A 12,301-nucleotide genomic window follows, 5' to 3' on the forward strand; every position below is an offset into this window, starting at 1 on the left:
TGACATCCAAAGCTAAAGCTGTGTTCAATTTTATCCCAGGTTTGGGCTTGTCCCAATGTAACGTCTCTCAGCCTCCTATCCACCTTTTGGACCTATGGTTTTCTAATTTACAGCATTGTGTGGTTAGTAAAGCCTAGTCATTAAGTAAAGAAGACACATTCCATCCGGCTCTTATTGTTAATATTGAAATAATTCTAACAATCAGAAAATAAAATACATCTTCAACCTTTATAAATTATAAAAAAGGAGACTACTTAAGTTTGTATAATGCTATTAAAAATCATGATTGGTCTATATTATATAACACTACTGATGTGAATATTATGGTAGATATTCTAACTACTACAGTTAATCAATAAATTGAGTTACATTCCTGTCACTGTGAAAACTACTTATAGTTACCCGCCTTGGTACTCAAAGCTTAGAAAGTACGTCCAACAAGACTTGAGTGGTTGTGAAGCGGGCACGGCGCATCAGGGCTCACGTCGCTTGTTGCAGCCAGGGCCTAGCGGACAATGCTGTCATCGCAAAAGTCAACGGGGTGTTGTGGGACCTGGATCGTCCCCTGGAGAAGGACACGACACTCCAGCTGCTCAAGTTCGATGACGAAGAAGGTAACTTGTGTTCTTGGCGGAGGTGTCATAGCTTTAGGGCTCCGTCTGCCCTTGCACACACACGGTGCGTAGAGCTTCAGGAAAAACAACGCAATTTCATAACTTCTCGAGATGTTGAGTGGGTTATGTTTACGAAAAGCATTTAAGAATTCGCTGAGGGCCGGAGAGTACTTTTGATTTCGAATTAAGTTTTAAAACTGTATTTTTAGAAGAGTTAAAATGGCTAAAACCTGTGTATTCAGAGTAATTTTTAGGCGTAAAACAACCGGTACAGATTCTTCCATTACATATTTACCTTCATTTCTATGCCATATAATGTTACGGTCACCGCTCAGATTTCACAGTTATCCTGTGACAACGAGAAGACTGCCTGCCAGTTCACAGCCTTGCACTTAGAGGCGATACCGCGCTAGAAGCACCAGCGAGCATCGTGCTTATCATTCCACCTTACTAACACACATACACCCCTGGCGAGGCGGTCCCCTTCAGGTTCATAGCTAATGATTTTGACTGTCTCCAATTGTGTGGCCCAGGAGATTGTCGATCTACTTTCTTTGAATATCATCTACCCACACACCCATTATTAATACATGTGACTGTGGTTTTGTGAAAAGCAATCCTGTTTTTCACGTGGGTGAATATTCTCTCTGGCACCATATTTATGTGGTTATTGGATCGTGAACTACACAGATGCTAGCATTTGAATTTCTGAATCTACCTTTGAATGTGAAAACTTTTGTGTTAAGCGCTAACATAAACTAATCTCAACCTAGTGTCATGCTTGTTCACACTGCTTTAAAAAAAAAATCGGAACATGTAGCTGGATAGTCAATTAGAATTAAACTTGAAAAAATTGAAAGTCATAATACACATTTGCAAACTTAATATTTGACTGTATTTGAAGGTTTGATTGTTAGCCCAGCCACACCTGGTATTTGAGCGTAGTGATCCCGGTGGACTGGTGTTGCAGCGAGGCAGGTGTTCTGGCACTCGTCGGCACACATCCTCGGAGAGGCCATGGAGCGGGTGTACGGGGGCTGCCTCTGCTACGGCCCGCCCATCGACTCAGGCTTCTACTACGACATGTTCATCGAGGACAGGCAGGTGGGTTCCCGCTTTCCTTTCACCGTGTGCCGGTGGTCGGTTCAGAGTTCAATCATTGCCGTTATGTCAAGTATTTGAATGGTGTTACTGCTTATCAAATTTTATTAAAAAACTTAATTGGTTTTCAAGCAAGTGTTTTTTCATTTTTAAAATTGGTCGCACAAAAAGGTTTTAATTGCTAGAAAGAGCCGTTCACATTTTTTCCCCCGTAAAATGCGTGCTTTAAAACCAAGGTACTTGACTTATATCAAAATGTCTTATTATTTTCCTGGTATTGCTAGAAAAGTTTTTAGTTTTATAAAAAAGTTTTGAAATTTTTTTAAAAAGGTCTCTTATAAACAGTCAAATAATTATAGTTTTTAATTGGTTGTGTATTTTCTATAGAGCAAAAATGTTAAGGTATTTTTAAAATAAAAATTTTATCATTATAAATTGTAGATCTTGGATGTAGTAGATGGTCATAAAAAATTAAAATAAGTGGAATAATACGTACATACCGAGCAAGGTTGTATTGTTTAACAGCTTCAACCATTTACGGTTATATATTTTGACTAAATTCATTGTGAAAAATTAAAGATTTCTTTTAATTTTTATGAATAATGTACATCATGCTTAAATATATAAAATTATTCACATTCGGGCATTTAATACATTTCTATGGTTTTATGTCTCAAAACAAAAAAAAAAAAGGTATTGGAACCACTAAACCTACATTAATTTTTTGTACTGGGAAAAAAATATTTGATTGATTGCATGGTTTAAATTTCTTTCAGGTTTTTTTTTGTCACTGTCTTATTAATGCAAGACTATTAATATGATTCATACTCATCTGGCAAGGCAATCTTGATTGTAGCTGTTAAATAAATTCTTGAAATAAATTGAGGTTCTGCCATCGAAAAGAATGTTTGTAAATTTTTTTGTGATAAGTTAATTTCTACAAATTTTTAGATTATAATGATGTTTAAATAAAGGAGTTTCTAAAACTGTTTTTGATTTATTCTTCACTTAAACACTGTTACCAGATTGCGTACCAATACATTCATTACCAGGTGTCTCTTCATAGAGATAATATTAATTTCATCTCTTGGAACCGCAATTTCAGTTCATAGGCTCAAAAGAGAATTTTTAAACTGACTGATTCAGAAAATCCCTGGTCAACCTGGGTTGCCATTCTGTCTTTGGCCCTGGGCCATTGCCACTGCGTGGGGCTGAAATTTCTAGTTTCCTGAAACTGAAAAAAACACAATTAATGTTTCAATTGTGGCCTGGCCCTGAACAGCTGTGAAATAATCCCGTCGTGAATCACTTCATGATATTTTTGGAGACGTCGAATGACGCTATCAGATGGTATGGCAATCCAGCTGCGTCTAGTTGGAAAGTTAGGACTTCGCCAAGGGCGTGACCTTGGGACCAATTGCAGGACTGTACTACAATCCAAGGACAGCTTCACAAGGCTGGCAAATACCTACATGAAAAAGTTTTTTAAGTTAATAAGAAAAATATAGGTGAAGCATGATCTAAAAATTTGTAACATGAATACTTGCATTCGCAACCTGGCATACATTACCAAATATGTTAATGGTTATTAAAAAAGGGGGCAGAGGTACGTAATGCACTGCTACAAGCCCAGATCCTTATACATAAATTTACGTGTGATGTTTCTCTGTAGGTCTTTTGAAATGTTTTTGGTATCAGATATTTCATTTAAATAACTGATAGTTATATTTTTTTAATAAAACATTTTTTACTTTCCTTACTTTTCCAATATACGGATGACAAAAACCTTTCACTAGAAACTAAATAAATTTTGTACATAGTATACAATTAATCAAATTTTTAAATAAATGCTGAAATTAAAGTATTACAAATTGAATACCTATTACGTTTTAATAGACAAAATACAGTGATCAGGTTTGTTATTATTTTCTTTTTTGTTTTTCCTTGTATTTCAGTGCTATGCGATGTGCCGATGCATTGACTTGCATTTTGGTGATATGATGTGTAGGTGTACATGTTTTATTTCAGTTTTATCTGTATTCACCACGTAAGCTTGCCTCCAGTTGTATGTAGAGAAACTGTTGCAGTGGCTTGTGTTGATTTTCAACCCAGGTGACCAACACCGACTTCCCAGGCCTGGAGTCTCTCGTCAAGAACATAGTGAAGGAGAAGCAGCCATTCGAGCGTCTGGAACTCACTAAGGAAGACCTGCTAGAGATGTTTAAGGTAACCACTAATTTGCGTAGATGTCCATTTGCGTTTATCGTCGGCTTACTTCTGAAACCTCTCAAGTCCAGATTTTCCCAGTTTTATATTCCGGATGTGTTTGGTGTATTTTTTCTTTTTTTCATAGTGCATATGCTGATAAAACCTTGTAAGTCAACTCTACTTAGTCTCTTTTTTATTCACAAATTATAAAACCTCGTATCTTTGTCAGTCGAAACCGTGCTCCAAAAGCTCATAAGTTCTCCTGTAAAATTGACTGAAATGGAGTTAGAGGTTTTAGAAGTAAGCCGACGTTATGTTTGTATCATAGAATATGTTAATTACTTTTCAGATTCAGTTTTATTTTTTGACTCTACATTTTATCTTTTTTTTTTTCCTTCCCTGAAATAACTGTGCAGTTATCTAGGGACAAAAATTAATGTTTTTATTTTCAAGCCAATTTTGTTTATGAAAAAAGGATATTTCAGTGGGGCTGTCTGTATTTTTTATACATTATTGTCTTTATTCATGATGATAGTGTATTATTTAACAAATATTAAAATTAATATTTCTCAATAGGGGTTCTGAATCTTGAAACTTCCGAAGTTCGAATTTGAAGTTATAACTTTTCAAAAGAATAATTGAAATTTTTTCAGCCTTATATCTGAATTTTAGTTTTAAAAAAATGTTTTCAAATAAAAATCTCTATATTAGTAAAACACCGGTTTAGTAAATATGTATGTAACTGGATTACTGTATTCATCCATGTATGCGTTTCAGATTTTATGCCGATATTTTATTTACTAAAATGTACTGTGACCCATGTGCGAAAATTTCCATTTTGGGTAAAAAAATTAATTAACATTGCACTGCTGTGGTTGACTATATGCTTAAATAACTAGCCTGTGTAGGTTTCCAATAAATATGTCATGAGTAAATATAAATTGTTTAATTTAAATAACTCGGCAGTGAGTGTAAAGTAGGGATGGGTCGGTACCGGTTCTCGGTTCTCGGTTCCTATGGTTCTCAGCATTTTAACCGGCACCGAGAACCGCAGCAAAAATGTCGGTACCGGTACCGGCAGTATAGCAAAACCCTTTACGAAATTAGCCCTTCACTACAACTTAACTGCAGCATGAAATGGCTCAACTCACGTCCAATTCACATATGAAATATTTTTTTGGACTTCTGTGGAATGATATTAATCTATAACTATAAAATAAATTACACGTGAAAATATTTAATGTTCTCGTCACATCTGTAAACAAAGTACGTTTTACAATCAAAACATAACAGTTGAAGGTGCCATAGATGTAGTTCATAGATATGTGCAACTCTATAACGTGCCTTTGCAGAGATGTGAGAACAGAAAAACGCCATATTTGTTTCAAATTGTTTTTAAAAATAGGCAGTTAATTGAGTCGTTGACACGTAAGTAAGGATGACTGATCAATTAAAAGTGCAAAATTCCACAGAATATTTGTTTAATAGAATTAGTGATTGATTTAAAATTTTCTGTAATAATTTTCGGCATTCTAAAATTTTATGCTTTTTGTGCAGTGCTTTGGAGTGTAAGTTCACTGCATCTGCAACCATCTAGCATAATGCCTAGTAACTCTCTTTTAGGTAAACGGGATTGCTTTGAAGGGGGAAGTCCTTTTTTTTTTTTTTTTAGTATAGTAGTGTGTGGATGTGTAGATGTATTTTACTATTGGCTGGTCAAACTAAATGCTTGTTGACACTTGTAAAGTATAATTATTCTGGCCAAATAGAGCAAATTGTGTAAGAAATGGCATCAGAAGTGTGGCAGTAATTTACTGTTGACTGTACAAACAAACGGAATTCAATGTAGGCAATAAGTTTGATGGACAATTTAATATTTTAATTCTTGAAAGTTCACCATCATTGTATTTATTTCCATTATTGTAACATTTTCCTTTTATTCCTATGTTTTAAAGGAGGGTGTATGTCATTTTCTTGAGGTAATTACTAGATTAATATAGTAAATTTTAGTTTTATTAAGTGTTCTCTATTTTATTTTGAATTAATTTTTATTTAATACATATTACATTTTTAATAGGTGGTGTGTTTACTGTAGCTTGAAACAGTTAATTGTTGAAGATGTAAGTCTGGATACAGGAATTTTAGTGCTTTTTTTGTAGGGAAAACAATAAATAGTTTATTACTTAAAACACCTCATAAATAATGTGTGAATAATATTTATTTTATTGTGTAAATCAGAACCGAGAACCGAGAACCGATTTTTAAGAACCGGTACCGAACCGAGAACCGGGATAAAACAGGAATTGACCCATCACTAGTGTAAAGCATCATGAACTGTGCTGTTAAGCCACGTCTGCCGCCTGTCGTGTGGCCACCCAGTCTGCACTGCCGTTAAGTGACGTGGCTATCTGCCTCCGGGCAATCTAAAAATAAACCAGCCAGAGAGAGAGCAGGGAAGAAAGTATGTGCGTGTATTTGAGTGCGTGTGGCCACGCACCAGTGTTTATGGTTCTCCCTCCCTCTCTCTTTGTTGTGAACTGGCGCCGTACACAATTATCACGTCCATCTCGATGGGTTTTTGTGATGTAACTGTGTCCAAACATTGTTTTTGCCTAAGTTTTCTGCTGCAACATTTCATTCATGACAAAACTGCTGTAAAGGGCGTGCTTGTTTTTATTGAAGAAACTGACAAAAAAATTGATAAGGAAATAGCCTGCGGTCTTTTTTCTCTTTGGGAAGATGGAAAGGGAAACATTGGTATAAAAATAGCATTCTTTTTCTTTGTATTTTTTTTTATTTGGTGCTAGGGCGAATGGGAAGAGGGGAGGAAGGGCCACGAAGGATGAATTGGGGAAAGATGAAGGACATCAGTGTCTTATGTGGCAATAAGCTGAAGACATGGACCATAAAGACATCACTTGTATAGTATTCTACTGGAGACAGTCGTAAGGCGTGACTCGTATTCGAGGGCGGCCCTTACAGCCTATATGTGCTAAATGGTGTATTAACTTGTACATATTTAGGTGTTATTTGGGTTTTATCACAATTCACCATATAATTTGTACTACGTAGTATCTTTTGAATACTAATGTTTTGAGGGTATGTATCTAAAGATTTAATTGGCCCATCTTTTGTTAAAACTAAAAATACTGCAGTTAATACATAGTTTGTCATACCCAAATTTAGGCACAGTTACACAAATTCAAATAAAACAGAGACTGTTCACAAATAAACATACAAAAATATCACATTCCATAAATACAATTTCATAAATATATTTCAACTTCTAAATTTTAGAACATTTGTTGAAAAAAAATATACACCTTTTATATTTAGTGTTAAATTCAAACAACTGTGTTGCAGTATAATGAGTTCAAGGTGAGAATCCTGAACGAAAAGGTGAACACCCCTACGACCACGGCATACCGCTGTGGCCCGCTCATAGACCTGTGCCGAGGCCCCCACGTCCGCAACACGGGCAAGGTGAAGGCCTTCAAGGTCACCAAGGTAATGTGCCTCACCATTATTTTTTTTAATTGCTTTAATTTAACCGGAAGTATTAATCAGTCTAGAAGTTAGTACAGTGAGAAGTCTTTTTAAGTCCGACATTCTCTGCTGTGGCAAATTCTGTGATCCACTTGCGTTGAGATTTTTCCTGGTGGATTCTGGCTGTTGACCTTGATTGGAAGTTCGCATTATTACGCTGCCTGCTTTCTAAGTTCGCTCAAAGTTTATCGCTATACTGTTTGTTTTCCGTTTCAATACATTGTTTCCTGTTTTCTAGCAGGTTACATTTTTTTAGTTTAGTATTCCTGACTTAAAATTTTTATGGACATGAAGTTGCTGGTTGTCACTTTTTTGCCAGTGTCAGAAAGTGGGCAGCTGGACTGAAATCAGCTCTTATGATGCAACCAAACCTGAACTGGGGTGTGTGAAGGTAGTTGATTCCGGGACTGTCTTAGAAGCTTCCAGGTCTTTATAAGCAGTACTCCCATTGGAGTGTATCAGGAGGTCGGGCAGGTGACCATGGCATGCAGTCCCTCATTGGTCGTCATCAAGCACCAGCTAAAGCTACTTTACAAGATGGCTAGAAGAAGTTGGTTGGTATAACAAAGCACATGCTGACTTTTCGGATGAGGGAATGAAGGCATGGCGAGAGGCTCACCCATGGGTTCCGGGTTTGAGTCTTCCGTCTGCGAGTTGAGGTTCCAGAGGCAAGTGACCGCACTTGACAATGAGTTGTCTTCAACATGACTACGAGGGTCTTCGGTTCTAGTCATCCAGCAGCAAGTGCAGAGGTTGCAGAGGCGAGTGTCCGCATGTGGCACCTAGGAATTAGCCTTCATTAAGACTGCTAGGCTCGATATTTGGCGTACATCAGCAGGAAGAGCTCCACACAGGGCTAGTTCTCTAGTAATAATGATTGAGAAGGAAGCGAAGATGCATGGGAGTTGTCCCGATGACCATTCCGGCGATGCCACCCCTCGAGCTCCGATCTGTGGAGGTGAAGGAGAGATGGGCAAGTTGAGGCACAGCATCCATTCCAGGGAGTTTATTACTACCCTGTCATCTTTTAAAGGACTTTCAACAAAAGGCGAGTACGATCATTTGTATTTCATCTCGCCATCCGACTGCAGTTTTGAAAGATTTTTTAGGTCGTTTTTAATTTTAATTGTGATATTGAACAAAATTTGAGATACCTAGACACAGTTAACTTCTTAAAGCGAAGCTAACTAACAATAACTGTTGTTTGAACAGTTATTTAATTTTGGAATTCCAACACTAGCTGCTTACTTATCATTTCAAGCACTGTATTTTAATTTATCTGGTGCTCCGGGGTAATACTGTATTTACCCGAAAATAACGCGACTGAATAAAATGAAACCCCAAACTTTTTGATAATGAGTTTATGAAAAAAACTTTATGGATAGAAAATCTCAATTCAAGTATTCAATTATTCAAATTATTAAATTAAATTCTTTCAGACCCTTTCTGGTGCCACTTTCGTCAGTAGATTGATTTACATGGTCTCCTTTGAAACACCAAGCTGTAGTAAGAAAAAAAGTGATTTATTACTATTTCAAAAGGGACAGCTGTTCAGATAGCAAAGAATGTGATGATATATGTTGGGAGGGTGAGAGGAGCCACAGTGAAGAGAAGCAAAAATATCCTCGTGACAAACTCCATTTACCCCTCTCCTTCATGCTGCATCTCTCATGTCAGCCTGTGCAGAGCTACAGGAAGTCCCGGACTAAAGTGGCATGAGTGATGCAGTTTACTAACAGAGCATGTAGATCTTCAACTAAGTGGATGTTCAGGAGGTGGTACTTAACAGCGGTCTAAAGTGGCATAAGTGACGCATTTAAAAAGCAGAGCCTGTTTTTTTTTTCTTTCAAATAAGCTGTTCTCAGTGGCAAGATACAATTTTGCGGTTATAATGCGACCCCTACTTTTAGTGTTCACAGTTTTGGTCAAAATCATGGTAATTATTATTATAGTGTAGCCAAAATGAATTACCGTATTTACTCGCATATAGGTAGAGTCCCGTAAAAATGGTTTTATTTTTCCTTAAATTTCGTTTTGAAAAAATCAAATTTCGGTTTTATTTCGCTGTTTTGGTTTTTCATGTTTACTTTAACTTTTGAGAATGGTTTTATGACCTACAAGTTTTGCTTGGCTAAATAATAGTGGCACGGCGTATACTCGTATACTGCACTCTAAAGTCAACACTATTGGCAAATAAAAATTGTAGGCTTGAAACAGCTCGGCACGGCCCGGTGCCGCCTAGCGCGCTGCCTCGGCACGGCCCGGTGTCGCCTAGCGCGCTGCCTCGGCACGGCCCGGTGTCGCCTAGCGCGCTGCCTCGGCACGGCATGTCTCAACTTAGTATTCTTTTAATATTTCTTGCTGCTGTTCTTTGTCCCGTTGACGCCGTATTCACTTGCTCTGCGGTCGTATTGCATTTGCTGAGAAGTGTAGTTACGGCAGTTAAAGGTCACTGATTTTGCTTATCAATCGGCGTAGTGCCATGTGTTCATGTTTACGAGTAGTAGAGGTGTAAAAGTAACGAAAAAAAGTGTACCCGTATGTATTCGTTACTATAACAATTAGTACTCGTTACTATCGTGTCGCTACGTTACTCGTTACTTCTGATACCGCATAACATGCAATGTTATGTTGCACAACGAATCGAGTCGTATTGCGTACGCGTACAGTATGACGTCACGTAAATAATAATAAATAGAATATAAACAATTAACAATATTTGATAATTAACAGTTTTTGTTAACCAAGAAACAATTAAATCTCATTAGAGCGGTTTTATTATATTATCTCTTTTAAGATAAAAACAACAAAAAACGTGAAAATACGCGATAATAAATAACAAAAACATACATATTTCTAATTTGTAAAAAATACTTTCTTATAAACAGTAAAAAACTTGGACGACAAATTTCCATATTATACTTAATAAACAAACATCGTTCTTTGTAACGTAAATTCATCGAATATGCGCGCGCATGCGTAAAACATACGAAAAATGCGAGTAACGAAATCCAGCCGTGTGTAACGTTTCGTTACTCGATACTAGATGGCGCACCCGTTACTCAGTCAGTACCGAATACATACGGTTTGCTACACCTACAGCTCTAAGGCCTGTTCCACAATGACACGGAAACGGAACAGACGGAAACGGAGACGAAAACGGAGTATTGTTCCGTTCCGTCCGTATTTTTCTCGTTCTACAATACACGGACCCGTAAGAAATCTTGGCCAATAAGAAAGAGCGAGCGTGACGTAACTGAAAACTACGAGTATCAAGTGAGCTACCTGTTAAATCGAAATGTATGGTTGTTAACTTGGTAATGTAAGTCGATTTTTTTTTTTTGCGTTGTGGCGGTGGTAAAGTAGTCCTTCTCCGTATTCTCATATATATCAGGTATATCTTTAACCATGAAAATTAAATGTTCATCAAAATTCGTCATGATGAAACCCACGTGCACAATTCAAATTTCAAAACAAAACTTGTTTTGTTGTTCACACATAAAAAAGTAGTCGAAAATACGGGAACCAAAATTAGTCAAAACTAATATCTTAATTAACATGAACGCGCAACTGTAGCTTGACAACTGCAGTGAATAAATAACGTGCTCCTATTGGTCTAACGGAGTAACGTAAACGGAAGACTTCAGCACTGCTGAGCAGGTCCGTGCGGGTCCGTCTCCGTTTGCGTGCTATTGTAGAGGCTCTGTTCCGTGAAATCCGTCTTCGTTTCCGTGTTCCGTCTCCGTTTCCGTGTCATTGTGGAACGGGCCTAACGAGTAGGTTGCCAAGCCAGTCAAACGTAGTTGAAAGCATGAGGTTGTTAAATGTTCAACATGAAAGGAAGAATTAAAATTTTATATTTCTCTACAAGATTAATGTGTAAATACAGCGGGTTGAAAATCATGGCAGCTATATTGTGTTGAAAACATCGCCGGTATTTTTTATTAACTTTGTGTTGATGCTCAGGTACATTTTTCTCTTTTTAATTAGTTTATGATTGCAATTACTGCTTTCGTTTCAAATTGTAATGATTACGTGACGGGAATACTGTAAATCATTATTTACTTTCATTACTACAAAGCAGCCATGTTGAAACTTAGAAAACTGGCGATGTGCCGTCAACGTCGTGTTTACTTGTTTTTCGCGATGTCTTGCATGGGTGGTCTAATTCATTATTATCAGTTTTATTTCTCGATGCTGTGCGATTTCGGTGTTTTGTCACGAATTAAGGTAAATTGCTGTGTTATTTCGCGATATCGCGATTCGCGAAATTTCCGTGTCTCTACATATAGGTTGCGGCAATTTTACCAGATTTGATGGGGAAAAAATGAAGTGCGACCTACATGTGAAGAAAAAAAATTTTAAAATTTTTGAGGAATTTTTTTTGCAATATTTTGCTTTAAAATGCGAAAAAGAAGTTTATATAGGTATAGGCAAATTTATTTACAATGTTCACATACAGCGAAACCCCTTATTTACGTTACCGTTATTTACGTTTTCCCGTTATTTGCACTATATTCTTCAGGTCCCGTTTGGTTCCCATTTAGTCTAATACAATACTTTCACGCAAATTACGACTCAAAAATCGAATCCATCCCGCTATTTACGTCACGTAACAACCATAAACAACCAGAAAATATCGTGGGTACTTTAAGAGTAGATAAGATTAGCTAGTAGGCCTAAAAACTTCATGAAAAACGTAACGTTTATAGTCGGCAATGAACATTTTAAATCGCAAAATATACATATTTTATAACATGAAAAGTTGCTTTTCTTTCTAAACATGTAATAATTTCAGCCTAGGCGTGTAAAAGTCCGAGTAATTATAGCAG

General features: G+C 36.9%; 1 protein-coding gene across 3 annotated transcripts in view; it reads left to right on the forward strand.

The window, feature by feature from the left end:
• The window catches only part of LOC134540042 (threonine--tRNA ligase 1, cytoplasmic), an 82,586-nt gene that overhangs the window by 17,952 nt on the left and 52,333 nt on the right, over window positions 1-12,301 (forward strand). For all 3 annotated transcript variants that reach the window (XM_063382485.1, XM_063382484.1, XM_063382483.1), the window contains 4 exons: window positions 499-614; window positions 1,585-1,718; window positions 3,828-3,941; window positions 7,287-7,430. In XM_063382485.1, the coding sequence (XP_063238555.1) occupies window positions 499-614; window positions 1,585-1,718; window positions 3,828-3,941; window positions 7,287-7,430 (508 nt within the window). The remainder of the gene's footprint in view (window positions 1-498; window positions 615-1,584; window positions 1,719-3,827; window positions 3,942-7,286; window positions 7,431-12,301) is intronic.

Source organism: Bacillus rossius, chromosome 16 (genome assembly GCF_032445375.1).
Source record: "Bacillus rossius redtenbacheri isolate Brsri chromosome 16, Brsri_v3, whole genome shotgun sequence".
Classification (NCBI taxonomy): domain Eukaryota; kingdom Metazoa; phylum Arthropoda; class Insecta; order Phasmatodea; family Bacillidae; genus Bacillus; species Bacillus rossius.